This window comes from Salmo salar, chromosome ssa10, assembly GCF_905237065.1.
Source record: "Salmo salar chromosome ssa10, Ssal_v3.1, whole genome shotgun sequence".
Taxonomy (NCBI): Eukaryota; Metazoa; Chordata; class Actinopteri; order Salmoniformes; family Salmonidae; genus Salmo; species Salmo salar.
Window position 1 is genome coordinate 61853746 of NC_059451.1, and position 17832 is coordinate 61871577.

At 41.2% G+C, this 17832-nt stretch overlaps 1 protein-coding gene across 1 annotated transcript; it reads right to left on the minus strand.

Moving 5' to 3' along the window:
- Nucleotides 1-2015: 2015 nt before the first annotated feature.
- Nucleotides 2016-10318, minus strand: LOC106560690 (CTD nuclear envelope phosphatase 1A). Its single transcript, XM_014123812.2, has 8 exons — nt 9603-10318; nt 7791-7857; nt 6712-6830; nt 6462-6533; nt 5851-5967; nt 5173-5284; nt 2900-2984; nt 2016-2769 (listed from the first exon to the last, which is right to left on the minus strand). The coding sequence occupies exons 1-8, from the start codon at nt 9705-9707 to the stop codon at nt 2709-2711; spliced, it is 738 nt and encodes a 245-aa protein (XP_013979287.1). The 5' UTR covers nt 9708-10318; the 3' UTR covers nt 2016-2708.
- Between the last annotated feature and the right edge of the window lie 7514 nt (nt 10319-17832).

Here is a 17832-nt window from a genome sequence, read left to right on the forward strand (position 1 = left end):
ATTCACAGGACGTTTTGGGAGGGAATGCTAGTTCTGAACATCACATGCTAATGTAAAAAGCTGTTTTTGGATATAAATATGAACTTGATTAAACAAAACATGCATGTATTGTATAACATAATGTCCTAGGAGTGTCATCTGATGAAGATCATCAAAGGTTAGTGCTGCATTTAGCTGTGTTTTGGGTTTTTGTGACATATATGCTTGCTTTGAAAATGGCTGTGTGATTATTTTTGGCTGTGTACTCTCCTAACATAATCTAATGTTTTGCTTTCGCTGTAAAGCCTTTTTGAAATTGGACAATGTGGTTAGATTAACGAGAGTCTTATCTTTCAAATGGTGTAAAATAGTAATATGGTTGAAAAATGTAAATTATTGAATTTGAGGTATTTGTACTTCGCGCCACGTTCTTCCATTGGATATTTGGCGAGGCGTTCCGCTAGCGGAACGTCTAGATGCAAGAGTTAAGTTAAACAATTCTACTGCAATGGTTTTACAGGTAAAAGCTATAGAAACAATATGAGTCTACAGATCCCTTGTATGTATTTTAGATTGTACAACTCAGAGTGAAAGGATTTGAAGGTTTGAAAGGATGAAGTGTCTGTTTTTATGTGTTGATTTCACTAACTTTATTAGAAGTATAGAACCTCCTTTTAATAGAAGCTATAATCTAATGCTTACCTTAAAATTGTATAACAATTATCAGAGTGATAAGAGGAGGGTATGTGAAGTAAAATTGTATATTTGTGCTTTTCTAATAACCAATTCCACTGGGTTCATGCAAGTGACTGATTGATTGTGCCTGGAAGGAATCCTCACTATCAGTATAAGCAATTTGGCAGTATGCCTAGAATATTACTTTGAGAAGTGAAAGGGGTATCTCAGTTTCAAGGTTTCAGGTTGGAGAGAAGAAGCCTCGTAAGGTATTGGTCAGTCAAATGCATTAACCAAACATTAATGATGAATAAATGATGAATAATGTCAATCGTGCCATATAATTTGTCTGTGTAAGCAGTATTTAAGAGAACCAATGGGACTGCCCATTCATTTAATATTGACTTCAGGTGTCCCTGGTGGTAATTTCCACGACAAGCATTATTGAGGTCGGGCACTGATGTTGGGTGATTAGGCCTGGCTCACAGTTGGCGTTGCGCATGGTGATCTTAGGCTTGTGTACGGCTGCTTGGTCATGGAAACGCATTTCATGAAGCTCCTGACGAACTTGTTGTGCTGACGTTGCTTTCAGAGGCAGTTTGGAACTCGGTAGTGAGTATTGCAACCGAGGACAGACAATTTTTACACGCTACTCGCTTCAGCACTCGGCGGTCCTGTTCTGTGAGCATGTGTGGCCTACCACTTTGCGGCTGACATTTTCACTTCCCAATAACAGCACTTACAGTTGACCGGGGCACCTCTAATAGGGCAGACATTTGACGAACTCGCTTGTTGGAAAGGTGGCATCCTATGACGTTGCCACGTTGAAAGTAACTGAGCACTTCAGTAAGGCCATTCTACTGCCAATGTTTGTCTATGGCGATTGCATGGATGTTTGGGACAGTGTGGGAACTGACCAATGGCAGGCACAAATGGGCGTTGATATCGAGAAACGCCCCAAATAACAGTCTGCAATTACACCGTATTGCAATATCATGGTCAATATCACAGTTTTTGACAAGTTCACAAGACTAAATGAGAAGGGGTCCCTTTTCAGGAAACACCCCCTGGACACTTGCCCCATTCAAACCCTTCTGTCCTGCTCCAGGTTGGATGAAAGACCTGTATGTCAGAAAATGTATTTCCACTGACAGGAAAAGTCTATCAATTAAATAATAAATGCAGAATAGTCACGAGTCAAACACAGCTGTGTGTGATCCATGTCAGCCAATTAAAAAAAAAATATTGCTCAGAAATGTATGTTTCAGAGATTCACCATGGAATGCAGCAAATAAAGCTCACAAAATAGAAGCAGTATAACTACATGAGACAACAATCATGAATTATGGTCAGTAAAATAGTATGATGCCAAGCAATTTATTGGAAACTGGTCGATTTGATGTCTGACCGACAGAAACCCACCAAAGGCCTTAGCTTACATTTTTCAATGGGCCAGGATGTTGGAGTTACATTAAAGGAAATGGGATAATGTGTACATGGTACATGGTTTAAAGAGAATGGGAGTAAATCAGGCTTGAAAAAGTCCAAGGAAGAAAACATGCTCATGAATACAAAGCTTGATGAAAACTTAACTTTGCTCTGTGGATGGAGAAGTAGGGTCAAAATCTTACTTCTGTATTAACTACACAACATTCAAGTAATTTTTCTGAAATAAGGAAGGACTGGTTTCTTCATTGTCTCATAATCAGTATTTCCATAGTCAATAGTTAAAAAGATTTCATATTTCATCAACAACAAAAAAGTGACTAATGCAAGCATCCTCTCACATGTTTACACAAACACACTCAACATGCACTCCCAGAATCCAAGGACTTTAAGGCAAGAGTTTCCATTCAGGAAAAATAAAAAATTTGCCATCTCCACTTTGTTTTCCTTCCTTATATGTAGCTCCCCCCTCGGTATTTGTGGCCCCCAGTCTTTGTCCTCACACCACGGGGCTGGGGGAGATGTGGGCTGAGCAGAGGGGGGGTCGAGCAACAACCAGCAGAGAAGGCAATCTAAAAAGAAGTGGAGCTGCTGACGCTAGCGCCGAATCACCATAGCCGATGCTGATGGAGGTTTCGACTGAGGACGGACCGGACATCTGATGTGAACCTGAGATGAAAAGGAAGAAAAAGAGGGAAGAGAAACTGGAGCATTACTATGGAAAAACAACATTCTAACGGGTTATGAGGTATCACTAGTCTTGGCCGCTCATCACAGGTGTAATATCTTTGAGACATACCTCAGAGCGTCCAGCATGGGTAGCAGGTTAAGAAGAGCTGTGTCGCTTGGGTCGCTGAACCACGATTTGATGGGTATTGCATTGTCTGTGAGGTGAACACACAGATGTTTGACAAGCGGATAAGGAGACAGGACAGATTCATGATGACAGAAGAAAAGCCCCTTTTGAAACTTAGTTTGGAGTAATAGTGTGGTAGATAGGAATACATCTAGTGTATATTTGGCTGTGTGAGTTGTAGCACATGTACAGAGCCTTCTATTCACACACCTTGACTTTTTACACATTGTTATGTTACAAAGTGGGATGTCAACTTATGTCAAAGTGAAAGAAACATGATAGGATTTTTTTTACATTTATGAAAAATAAAACACGAATATACAATACATATACAAAAGTATGTGGACACCCCTTCAAATTAGTGGATTTGGCCATTTCAGACACATCCGTTGCTGACAGTTGTATAAAATCGAGCACACTGCCATGCAATCTCATAGACAAACATTGGCAGTAGAATGGCCTCACCGAAGAGCTCAGTGACTTTCAACGTGGCACCATGATGGATGCCACCTTTCCAACAAGTCAGTTCGTCAAATGTCTGCCCTGCTAGAGCTGCCCCGGTCAACTGTAAGTGGTAGGCAACACAAGCTCACAGAACAGGACTATTGAGTGCAGAAGCGCGTAGCGTGTAAAAATTGTCTGTCCTTGGTTGCAACACTCACTACAGAGTTCCAAACTGCTTCTGGAAGCAACGTCAGCACAATAACTGTTCGTCAGGAGCTTCATGAAATGGGTTTCCATGGCCGAGCAGCCGCACACAAACTAAGATCACCATGTGCAATGCCAAGTGTCAGCTGGACTGGTGTAAAGCTCGTCACCATTAGACTCGGAGGAGTGGAAACGCGTTCTCTGGAGTGATGAATCATGCTTCACCATCTGGCAGTCCGACAGGAGAACACTACCTGCCCAGATACATAGTGCCAACTGTAAAGTTTGGTAGAGAAATAATGGTCTGGGGCTGTTTTTCATGGTTCGGGCTAGGCCCCTTAGTTCCAGTGAAGGGAAATCTTAACACTACAGCACACAATGACATTCTAGAAGATTCTGTGCTTCCAACTTCGTGGCAACAGTTTGGGTAAGGCCCTTTCCTGTTTCAGCATGATAATGCCCCTGTGCACAAAGCGAGGTCCATACAGAAATGGTTTGTCAAGATCGGTGTGGAAGAACTTGACTGGCCTGCACAGAGCCCTGACCTCAACCCTATCGAACACCTTTTTTGGGGATGAATTGGAATGCTGACTGTGAGCCAGACCTAATCGTCCAACATCACTTTTGGCAGCAATTACAGCTGTGATTGTTTTTGGGTAAGTCTCTAAGAGCTTTGCTTACTTGGACTGTACAATATTTGCACATTATTATTTTTAAAATTATTCAAGCTTTGTCAAGTTGGTTGTTAATCATTGCTAGACAGCCATTTTCAAGTCTCGCCATAGATTTTCAAGACGATTTAAGTCAAAACTGTAACTAGACCACTAAGGAACGTTGGATTTCATCTTTTTGATTTATTCTCACTTTTCCCCAATCACAGCCATTAAACTCGGTTTTAAAATCACCATTGGCCTCATGGTGAAATCCCTGAGCGGTTTCCTTCCTCTCTGGCAACTGGGTTAAGAAGGACGCCTGTATCTTTGTAGTGACTGGGTGTATTGATACACCATCCAAAGCGCAATTGATCACCTCACCATGCTCAAAGGAATATTCAATATTTTTTTAGTTTCACCCATCTACCAATAGGTGCCCTTCTTATTGAGGCATTGGAAACCCTCCCTGATCTTTGTGGTTGAATCTGTGCTTTAAATGTACTTCTTGACTGAGGGACTTCACAGATAATTGTATGTGTGTGGTACAGAGATGGGGTAGGCATTAAAAAATCATGTTAAACACTATTATTGCACAGAGTGTGTCCATGCAACTTATGTGACTTGTTAAGCAAATATGTACTCCTGTAATTATTTAGGCTTGCCATAAAAGGGGTTTAATAGTTATTGACTGAAGACATTTCAGCTTTTCATTTTTACTTAATTTGTAAAAAATGTTACAAACTAAATTCCACTGAGATTAAGTGGTACTGTGTCTAGATCGTTGACACAAAATCAAAATGTAATCTATTTAAAATTCAGGCTGTAACAACAATGTGGAAAAGGTCAAGGGGTTTGAATACTTTCTGAAGGCACTGTAGATGTAGTAAATATAACAACATCATAGCAGTTGCTTACCAGGGTGGCTGCGGTAGGCCCCAGGCGAGTTGTCCAGGATGACTACACTAGATAGATCGTTGTGCACCACAGAAAGATCTTTAATATAACTACCCAGATCCAATGTACAGTGCTAGACAGAGAAAAGAAAGAGGAATAAACTAGAGTTGTATATGTTGCAAATGAGTGATAAGTCTAACTGTACATCCTTTCTAGAAAAAACCTCTAAATCAGGTGTGTCAAACAAATGTTGCCCCACGGACCACATTCGGTCTTCATAGTCCTCTATCCATTGCTTTTGACATTTTTGATGCTCCCTGACTGATGACTGTTATCAAGCTGGACAGAGTGAAGAGACTATAAATGTAAGTCCATTATCATTTCTACAGTTTCGATTTGGTTTTAGTCATTTCAATGTTGATTGACAGAGGGTTTTTTTCTCAAACCACCTGCAGGTCGGATTGAATGGGCTTGCCGACCGGATCCGGCGCGGGCCGTTTATTTGACACCCCTGCTCTAAATAATGACAAATAGACATTCAGGGCCAGTTCCCTGGACACAGAATTAAAAGTGAATTGAAAGTGCTTAGTCTGGGACTAAGCTTAACCTGTGTCCAGGAAACCAGCCCTTAGAGTCTAAGACTGAGCAGGGTGCATAACTGTACAGAGATGAAGTGAACGTGTCAGTAGGTTTGTTCACCTGTCTGTAGTATCTTCGTTTCAGGATGTCCCTGTCCTTGTCTAGCTTGTCAGACACAGCTGAGCCATAGATTTCCATACTGGCCGTGAAAACCACCAGCTCATACCACTGACTTACCTAAGAGAGAAAGAAACAGGCACACAAACAAACAGGCAAGAGAACCACCAGAAAAATGTGTTCAAAATAAGTACAAGTGATTAATCAATTACAAATGAATGAACTGTAGTCTACAACCACAGTTGATAATTGATGCTAGCTCAATGCACTTTTCACACATTTATCCTCATCCCCAAGAGCTACGGTAGAGAGAATAAACACAAGACTTAGAATTTCCTTAGCCTCTTGAAAACCTACAAACACATTAAACTCATTTACATAGACAATTAATCCTCAATTTAAAAATATATATATATTTAACCAGGCAAGTCGGTTAAGAACAAATTCTTATTTACAACGACGGCCTACACCGGCCAAAGCCAGACGACGCTGGGCCAATTGTGCGCCGCCCTATGAGACTCCCAATCACGGTCGGTTGTGATACAGCCTGTCCATGTTTACTAGTATATAAGAATAATTATTTGGATGTTGACACAAAAGGCACTATCACTCACCACTTCTAAGAAGAAGTCCACATGCGGTCTTTTATGTACAAAAAACCTGACAGGATGTTTGTCGATTACCACCTTCACAAGAGAGAGAAATACATAAATAATGAGGGAGAATGAGAATAAGAGAGCAGGAAAGGTTAGGAGACATATTCCTGGAGTTAATGAGTGAACGATGAGTATTAGTCAGTCTGGTGTGTGTGTTGACAAGGTGATGTTAATAAATCAGTCAGACAGTAAATGTATAGGCCATTACCTTTAGGATGAAGTCTGGGGGAGTGCCTGGTCTCACTGTGGGTCTCATCACCCCGTCATGGTGGGAGTGAATTAGGGTCTCGTCAAGGTCCAGCACCAGAATCTTCCTCTTAACGGCATCTGATGAGCAAGAGCGCAATCACATTCAACACCAGAGAGAAAAACTAAACAAGTAACCTGAAATATATCAATTTCTGCCTAAGCCATAAATCCCTAGTTTCATAACCTGGTCCCAGATCTGTTTGTTCCCTCACGCCAACTCTTACTGTCAATGTCATGCCAATCATGATAGCGACATTAAGAGTTGTCAAGACAGCACAAAAGGATCTGGGACCAGGCTAAGGACCTTTGACTTTCTTATGAGACATTATTAGTTTGTGGTTGCCATGGCACCATGAAGTAGACTAGGCAGAGAGCTCCTCTAAAAATGTTTTATATTTTATTGTTTGTGTTTTCTTTATTAGATTTTTTTCTTGGATTTTGTTAGCCTAGTAAGTTTTGATTATTTATATAACGATTCAACGGTGTCATAAGACCGGCAAGAGTTAGTTTTGCCCAGAGGCTAACTATCTTTCATTTTATTTGAAACTGGAGATAGCACAGGCTTGGACATCACAGAGGCTTGTTGTAGTGGATCTCTCACTCCAAGGAGGACTATCCCAATAATTGGCGCCCTATAAGAAATCTAGAGGATGCCGGATTCACACAGGTGGGTGCAACATGTTGTTTGAGGAGTATCTACCCACTGAGTCTGCAGAGAAGCTGGGGATTGCAAGGGCTGGCCTGATGATCCGGACCTGTCTTACTGACTTTTTTCATCCAAAGAACTACATAAAAAAATATTTGTATTTCACCTTTATTTAACTAGGCAAGTCAGTTAAGAACAAATTCTTATTTACAATGACGGCCTACCCTGGCCAAACGCTGGGCCAATTGTGCACCGCCCTATGGAACTCCCAATCACAGCCGGATGCGACTTTTGTTTTTAAGCATCTTTGAGATTATCTGTATAACGAAAAGCTCTATATAAAATAAATATATTATTATTATAGCATTGTAGAAAATAAACAGGATACTTACTGAGTCTGTTTATGAACACAGGCGACAGAGGTAATGTGTCATAACGCACTGTTTGGTACTGGATTATCTGCACAGGAAGAGATGAGCAACTGTCAAAATTGAGAACCTGAAGAATGACAAATTCCAAAAAGTTGTTTTTATAAACACAATAAGGTTAGGGCATTTGTTAAATACATTGTAGTGCAATAGCAGTGTGCTGGAGTTGTCATATATAGAGTTTTTTTTACTATGCACCTGGAATTACATAAGATTTCAACGGGTTCCAGACATGTGAAATTAAGTTCCAATGACACCAACACAGTTTGGCACTGTTCTATTTCTTCAAAATATTCCCCCAACATAGATTAGACACCTATACAGTGGTTCTCCTCCAGGAATCACACTTCAATTTGCCCTCTGCACCGGGGCTATATTTAACACACATGTACACACATCCTCAGCTGTCAAGGACTGTCAAACAGATACAACGCAACGGGGTCGTTTCAAGGCAGGCAGCCTTGTGATGCCTTTGTGCACACACACAGATAGAGTAGGATACTTTAGCTTGTACTGTTGAGCTGATAAAAACAAAAACCTGCTCAGTGACCACGCTTTATTGACAGAATGTCCAGTGTACTATGCTGTGTGAATACGGTGTGAAGTCAGTAGTATGCAAGCTATTGCCTTCTCCTTTTCCTACTACAGTGGATTGGTTCGGTTCTGCAGCAAAAAGTTGTTATAGGATCAGCTGAACAATGGAGTGAGTGGCTAATAGGGCTTACCACGCTGATTATAGTTGGCTGGTTGAAGAAAATATCCCACTTAGTCAAGTGGTTACATAAAACAGGGAAAGGTCATCCAAATGGGTTGTTTGGCTGAAGAGCCATTATCCCATCTGAAGAGATGGGAAGCTCTAGGTTACAGTACAGTGAGTCAACAGAGAGGGAATATACAACCATCTATCCAGCAAGGATTTCTACTAGGTAATACACGGTCAGCTAAACTGGTAATAAAATATTTGAAGAAAATTTATAAATCATATTTTATGAGAGAACTTGGTTTAGGTCTTGTGAAAGACAGCATTTGTACTTTTTGTAAAAAGTGTAGTCAGGTTCAGATGTTTTGGTTTATCCACTGCTCTTCTCTTTCTTATTTTCATGTATTTTTTTTTTTTTACTATTTCAGAGAGTGTATAGAGTTCCCAGCTCTGCTTAGTTACACCTGAAACATCTAATCCATATCCAAAGTCCCGAGTCCAATCATCACCATGCTCATACAGTGTCATAAACACTGTCCATGACAGGCGTCAGAGTACGGCTTCTTCCTGTGCAATGCATTCTCTGCTTTCCTAGCATGAGCAAAACCAAGAAGTAAAGAACTCATTTCAGGAGGCGTAAGTGTATACTCACAGTCAGATAGTTGCTGTGGCTACAAATCACTTTTACTGCCTAATAACACAGTTATTGGTCATAGCAGGACATGTTAGGATTCAGTGTTAGTGTTTCTCTGCTGGCCATTGTGAGGAATGCATCGCAGGGTCACTGATATTCTAGTAGCGCATGTCAAGACAAACCTTATGGATATGGATTACACCTGTATGACAGTTTTCCTAGAGGTCTTTGAAATATTACCAAGATTTCAGACCTTTCAATATATATATTGGTGTGTGTGTGAGCTTCAGATGGACCGTCTCAAGAGCATTGGCAAGTCCAAATGGGCCAAGTGTGTGTTATTAGTTTATCCAACTATCATGATCAGTCATCCGAGTGATATTGATTAGGGAAATCCCATAGTAGGGACAATGTATTCCATATTAAGTTCTACAATACTCACCGTCCTTAAATGTTTCCTGAGTATGTACAGAATAAACCCCCATATTCTAGACGTCACTCCGAGGAAAGTGCGAATGCCAAGTAAACACTGACGGGTCTTCAGCATTTTGTCAGTCACTCAAACAGTATTCTAGGCACAAGTAGCGGTTCAGCCCGAGAGACTCCGGTTGAGTCGGGACCGCAGCCTCTTCCCTCCAGAACCTGCAGCTGCAGGTCAAGTAAAGACACCAGCCAATAGCAATCGTGTGCTCAGTTCAAATCCTACTTTCGCCACACTCGATTGAAATTGAATGAAAAAAAAAAAAGCTTTAAAAAAGTTGCCAAACTAGCTAAACCGTCATTAAAAATGAAAGCGATGAATCCAGACGAGTAGCAACTAGCATTCGCTGGTTCTCGGTCGCTAGTTTAGCTAGCCCTGGTAAGCTAGAAAAGTGTATAAAAGGAAACGTCCTTATAAAATACAAACGATACAATTCTAACTTTGCTTAGTTTCGTTGACAAATTAAAGTTTGTTGACGAAATATTCCAAAGTCCCAACTAGACACCGTCAACACATACTTCAAACAAATCCGGAACTGGACAGCACGCCGCCATAACTACGTGGTTTCGACTAGGCGGTGTACATGCAGCGTTTACATGCTATTCAGAATTAGGAAACTCGAAAATTCCAACCTGCTAACTGATAGAACGCGGCACGTGTTCTATTAGAAAGTCGGACATTTCCGAGTTCCCTAGTTCCGACCAGAAAATGAATGCAGCAACAGTTACGAGCGGAAGTGACTTTTTCGTAGCCGGTTGAGAGAAGCTCGTGGGGCATTTAAGCCCTGAACATCGCTTGACGAGAAAGAGTATCTTAGGCTGCTTACCGCCCCAAGACCAGAGGCAATCGCATGCAACGAACAACGAGCCATATTCAAACAGAGCCAGAATGCTGAAGCCTAGGGGATGGATCGAAATGCACACAATGGGTACCTGGAGGAAAATGGGGTGGGTCATACTTTTTGAATTTCAGTTAAAGGGAGTGTTTAGTATTTGTTTTTTTTAAATCTATTCCAGGGGAGGGTCATGCAATTTGTAATTTATGAAATTTCAATATTTCTCAGTGTTTTAGTATTAGGCTATATATCTATGTGTGCTCGATGCCACCCCTCATCTCTGATTCTCTGCTCGGCACACAATGTCAAGTACAATTATAGGCTATTAAGTGTGGTCTCAATCTAATGATCCATAGCCTAAAGGCTACAAAGTGCATGCTTCGTGAAGCAGAGAATAAAGTTGTGTGTGTGTGTGTGTGTGTATATATATATATAAGCTAGCTGCTGGGAAGGTGTAAATTAAACTAGGCTGCATTACACACTGCAGTGGATATTCCAACCCTGAGCCTCGAACGGCTGTGCTCTTGCTGATCCAAACCTTAGATTTTTGATTAGGCCATAGTCTAATCTTGTGCGTGGTGTCACGTCTCCTCCTCTGCAGTGCAGGGGCGGTTCCTCCTGCAGGCAGAGGAGGGTCGTTAGTGATTGGAGCTGGTGTGATTGGAGCCACCTGGGCTCAGGGCATTTAAAAAACTGCTCCACTAACCTCTCTCTCTCTCTCTCTCTCTCTCGCTTGTCTTGCTCTCTCTCTCTCTCTCTCCATGCTCCTCCAGGTATGATCCTGTTTTGTTTGTTCCTTTGTGGGTTTATTTAGTTTCCACTCAGTCATGTTGACACACACATATTCACGCATCCATGCACCCTACATACACCCTACATTATGACATTTCCACACCTCATTCCTTTTTCTTTGTTTAGAATTAATAGTTTTGTTTTATAATAAAGAACTTTTTGAATTGGCCTATACCGGTTGTTGATGTCCTTTCATTTTTGCCACAGGCTATGAGCCGGCCTGTGACAATGGCCTAGCCTATAACCTATGTTGTGTTCAGTTTGAAAAGGAGAGTGTGAAGATGAGGAGGAGGACGGGCAGTCAACTTTGATAACTTGCATCTACTATAATTGATTTGATTACAAACAATATGTTTCTTACCCATGATGTCAGCTTATTTATCAGAGTTATTGACCTCAGAATAAGCCAGATTCGACTAATTTACATTGTGGTGCTGAAACTTGAAGCAGCAGCACAATCAATCGGAAATGGACAGCTCATGGTGCTGAAAGTAGGCAAATTTGAGTAGGCATAATTAATTTAAACTGTATTCATTTTAATGAGACTTTACTAACAAGAGAGCTTTGTGTTGGAGCCTATTTCTTCCTATTTAAGAAATAAGAACTAGGCATACCTGTTTGACAGATGAAATTAGGCTATAGGCTGCTATATCCATAGATTTGTCAGTCAATTCCCTCCATCCACCATGCACTCTTTAAATAGCCTACCGCCGTGTCAGTGAAGTGCTGTTAAGTTAAAACCAAGACTCGAATTGAGTAGGTATGAGAGGGTATGCCATAGGTCTAATTTTTATTAAGGCACTACAGAGGGTAGTGCGTACAGCCCATTACATCACTGGGGCCAAGCTTCCTGCCATCCAGGACCTCTATACCAGGCGGTGTCAGAGGAAGGCCCTAAAAATTGTCAAAGATTCCAGCCACCCTAGTCATAGACTGTTCTCTCTGCTACCGCATGGCAAGCAGTACCAGAGTGTCAAGTCTAGGTTCAAGAGGCTACTAAAGCTTTTACCCCCAAGCCATAAGACTCCTGAACATCTAATCAAATGGCTACCCAGACTATTTGCATTAACCCCCTCCCCCCCCTTTTACGCTGCTGCTACTCTCTTATCTATGCATATTCACTTTAATAACTGGCAGCTTCATTAAATAGTACCCGTAAAACACCAGTCTCAACGTCAACAGTGAAGAGGCGACTCCGGGATGCTGGCCTTCTAGGCAGAGTTCCTCTGTCTAGTGTCTGTATTTTTTTGCCCCTCTTAATCTTTTATTTTTTTGGCCAGTCTGAGATACGTCTTTTTCTTTGCAACTTTGCCTAGAAGGCCAGCATCCCAGAGTCGCCTCTTCACTGTTGACGTTGAGACTGGTGTTTTGCGGGTACTATTTAAATGAAGCTGCCAGGTGTGGACTTGTGAGGCGCCTGTTTCTCAAACTAGACACTCTAATGTACTTGTTCTCTTGCTCAGTTGTGCACCGTGGCCTCCCACTCCTCTTTCTATTCTGGTTAGAGACAGTTTGCGCTGTTCTGTGAAGGGAGTAGTACAAAGTATTGTACGAGATCTTCAGTTTCTTGGCAATTTCTCACGTGGATTAGCCTTCATTTCTCAGAACAAGAATAGACTGACGAGTTTCAGAAGAAAGGTCTTTGTTTCTAGCCATTTTGAGCCTGTAATCGAACCCACAAATGCTGATGCTCCAGATACTCAACTTGTCAGTTTTATTGGTTCTTTAGTCAGAACAACAGTTTTAACATAATTGCAAAAGGGTTTTCTAATGATCAACTGGCCTTTTAAAATGATAAACTTGGATTAGCTAACACAACGTGCCATTGGAACACAGGAGTGATGGTTGCTGATAATGGGCCTCTGTATGCCTAAGTAGATATTCCATAAAAAAATCTGCCACTTCCAGCTACAATAGTCATTTACAACATTAACAATGTCTACACTGTATTTCTGATCAATTTGATATTATTTTAATGGACAACATTTTTTGCTTTTCTTTCAAAAACAAGGACATTTCTAAGTGACCCCAAACTTTTGAACGGTAATGTACATATTACCCCTATTATCTTGACTAACCGGTGCCCCTGCACATTGACTCTGTACCGGTACCCCCTGTATATAGCCTCGCTATTGTTATTTTACTGCTGCTCTTTAATTATTTGTTAATTTTATTTCTTACTACTATTTTTTTTTCACTACATTGTTGGTTAAGGGCTTGTAAGTAAGGATTTCACTGTAAGGTCTACAACTCATGTATTCGGCGCATGTGAGAAATAATATTTGATTTGATTTAAAAACTCCCTGGGAAAGATGTGACTCTGATGCATATGGGGATATCATTGTTTTGTTTCTTTGACATTCAGATGCTGAACTACAACTTGCTATAGTCGAGGGGACAAAACATTTACTTTGTTTGGGAAATAATCTAATTCTGTCACTACCAATTTATTAAGCTAGAATAAAATATGTTTAAACCCTGAAAGCTTTTAGGGAAACACTTGTGGCCATCTTTCATTGGATTAAGCCATGGAAGAAGAGTAGCCAGCACTTAAAGCTTATATTTTTCTGCATCAGTAGGCCTACTCTGTTTGGGGTATTCAATAGAAGCCTCATCGGCTGATAAGGCAGGATGCTGCATTGTAGGCTGTTTCATGTGCAAAGCTCCTTGCAGGCATATTAGCCAGCAAAGTGCCATATAGGTTGATGCATATGAGCCAGTGGGTGAGCTCTATTCCAAATTGTTTGTCACACACTAAATAGGTACAGTGAAATGTGTTGTTTTAGAGGGTCAGCCAGAGTAGTACGGTACCCCTCAAACAAATTAGAGTTAAAGGAGAATTTCACGATGGCTCTGCCACTTAGATAATCATATCTAATGTTAACAACATTACGTTTTAGTCATAAATATTTTTTAAAAAACTCCTCACAGCGATCTCAAACGGGTGTCTTTCAATTTCACTGTTAGAATCCGAAAGTTCCTACTTCCAGTCTATTCGTCTGCTCATAGTTTACCACAAACTCCTGCATTCATAGCGAATGTACAGGGAAAGTATTCAGACTCCTTGACTTTTTTCACATTTTGTTAAGTTACAGCCTTATTCTAAAATCAATTAAATGTCTTTTTTACCTCATCAATCTACACACAATAACCAAACATGATAAAGCGAAAACAGGTTTTTAGAAATGTTTGCAAATGTATTAAAAATGAAAAACAGAAATACCTAAGTATTCTATGAGACAAGAAATTGAATTCAGGTGCATCCTGTTTCCGTTCATCATCCTTGAGATGTTTCTGCAACTTGATTGATTCTTCTAGAGAAGTTCTGAGGTCACAGACTTGCTTGCTACTAGCTACTTGGTGTGTTGTTCATTCACAGTTTTTATAACTAGCCCAAGGTTTTGGGAACGCCCCATCTACCTAGGGGGCGGTATCTACTGCATATATTTTTTACAATACAAAACATACACAAACAAACAACAGTATACAAACAAACACAAACATCAACAACATTACCCTGCCCAGACCCACCTGCTCACACCCCCATCACCAGCACCTGCATCACTCTCTGCCACATGGCCTCAAACTGCATCATTTTGTTTCTCTCCATCACCCGCAAACTTTCAACATTTAGATAATAAAGCATTTGACCTTTCCATTGTGTTAACAATGGAGGATTGGTTGATTTCCAGTATTTAAGTATACATTTTTTCAAGATGATTGATGAGAAAAGTATTGTCCAACCCATCAGGTATCTAACTGCACCCTCATATACGATGTCTTGAAATATGTAGACAGTCAAATTATTAGTACATTTACATTGTAATACTTCTGACAGCCAACTTTCTAGCTCCGCCCATAACTTTTGGACTTCATAGCATTCCCAGGAGATATGGATTATTTCGTCATTGTTAGTTTTACATTTAGACATGACTCTACAGTTATGCTATAGAACTTGGGAATGTTGTACAATAGAGTTGAAGTCGGAAGTTTACATACAGTTAGGTTGGAGTCATTAAAACTCGATTTTCAACCACTCCACAAATGTTCCAACAATTGGTTACAGACAGATTATTTCACTTATAATTCACTGTATCACAATTCCAGTGGGTCAGAAGTTTACATACACTTTGCACATTGCATACAACTGCACATGGGGACAAAGATCGTACTTTTTGGAGAAATGTCCTCTGGTCTGATGAACAAAAATAGAACTGTTTGGCCATAATGACCACCATTATGTTTGGAGGAAAAAGGGGAAGCTTGCAAGTCGAAGAACACCATCCCAACCGTGAAGCACGAGGTGGCAGCATCATGTTGTGGGGGTGCTTTGCTGCAGGAGGGACTGTTGCACTTCACAAATTAGATGGCATCATGAGGTAGGAAAATTATGTGGATATATTGAAGCAACATAAAGCTTGGTCGCAAATGGTTAAAGCTTGGTCGCAAATGGGTCTTCCAAATGGACAATGACCCCAAGCATTTATTTATTTTTATTTTATTTCACCTTTATTTAACCAGGTAGGCAAGTTGAGAACAAGTTCTCATTTACAACTGCGACCTGGCCAAGATAAAGCAAAGCAGTTTGACACATACACCAACACAGAGTTACACATGGAGTAAAACAAACATACAGTCAATAATACAGTAGAAAAATAAGTCTATATACAATGTGAGAAAATGAGGTGAGATAAGGGAGGTGAATGCAAAAAGGCCATGGTGGCAAAGTAAATACAATATAGCAAGTAAAACACTGGAATGGTAGATTTGTAGTAGAATAAAGTGCAAAGTAGAAATAGAAATAAGGGTGTGCAAAATAAATAAATAAATAAATACAGTAGGGGAAGAGGTAGTTGTTTGGGCTAAATTATAGATGGGCTATGTACAGGTGCAGTGATCTGTGAGCTGCTCTGACAGCTGGTGCTTAAAGCTAGTGAGGGAGATAAGTGTTTCCAGTTTCAGAGATTTTTGTAGTTCGTTCCAGTCATTGGCAGCAGAGAACTGGAAGGAAAGACGGCCAAAGGAGGAATTGGCTTTGGGGGTGACCAGAGAGATATACCTGCTGGAGCGCGTGCTACAGGTGGGTGCTGCTATGGTGACCAGTGAGCTGAGATAAGGGGGGACTTTACCTAGCAGGGTCTTGTAGATAACCTGGAGCCAGTGGGTTTGGCGACGAGTATGAAGCGAGGGCCAGCCAACGAGAGCGTACAGGTCGCAGTGGTGGGTAGTATATGGGGCTTTGGTGACAAAACGGATGGCACTGTGATAGACTGCATCCAGTTTGTTGAGTAGGGTATTGGAGGCTATTTTGTAAATGACATCGCCGAAGTCGAGGATCGGTAGGATGGTCAGTTTTACGAGGGTATGTTTGGCAGCATGAGTAAAGGATGCTTTGTTGCGAAATAGGAAGCCAATTCTAGATTTAACTTTGGATTGGAGATGTTTGATGTGAGTCTGGAAGGAGAGTTTACAGTCTAACCAGACACCTAGGTATTTGTAGTTGTCCACATATTCTAAGTCAGAACCGTCCAGAGTAGTGATGCAGGACAGGCGGGCAGGTGCAGGCAGCAATCGGTTGAAGAGCATGTATTTAGTTTTACTTGAATTTAAGAGCAGTTGGAGGCCACGGAAGGAGAGTTGTATGGCATTGAAGCTCGTCTGGAGGGTTGTTAACACAGTGTCCAAAGAAGGGCCAGAAGTATACAGAATGATGTCGTCTGCGTAGGAGCAGCAAGAGCGACATCATTGATGTATACAGAGAAAAGAGTTGGCCCAAGATTGAACCCTGTGGCACCCCCATAGAGACTACCAGAGGCCTGGACAACAGGCCCTCCGATTTGACACATTGAACTCTATCAGAGAAGTAGTTGGTGAACCAGGCGAGGCAATCATTTGAGAAACCAAGGCTATTGAGTCTGCCGATGAGGATGTGGTGATTGACAGAGTCGACAGAGTCAAAAGCTTTGGCCAGGTCAATGAAAACGGCAGCACAGTATTGTTTCTTAACGATGGCGGTTACGATATCGTTTAGGACCTTGAGCGTGGCTGAGGTGCACCCATGACCAGCTCTGAAACCAGATTGCATAGCGGAGAGGGTGCGGTGGGATTTGAAATGGTCGGTAATCTGTTTGTTGACTTGGCTTTCAAAGACCTTAGAAAGGCAGGGTAGGATAGATATAGGTCTAGCAGTTTGGGTCAAGAGTATGCCCTCCTTTGACGAGGGGGATGACAGCTGCTTTCCAATCTTTGGGAATCTCAGACAACACGAAAGAGAGGTTGAACAGGCTAGTAAAAGGGGTTGCAACAATTTCGGCAGATATTTTTAGAAAGAAAGGGTCCAGATTGTCTAGCCCGGCTGATTTGTAGGGTCCAGATTTTGCAGCTCTTTCAGAACATCAGCTGAATGGATTTGGGAGAAGGAGAAATGGGGAAGGCTTGGGCGAGTAGCTGTGGGGGGTGTAGTGCTTACTTTGGAAGCATACTTCCAAAGTTGTTGCAACATGGCTTAAAGACCACACAGTCAAGGTATTGGAGTGGCCATCACAAAGCCCTGACCTCAATCTT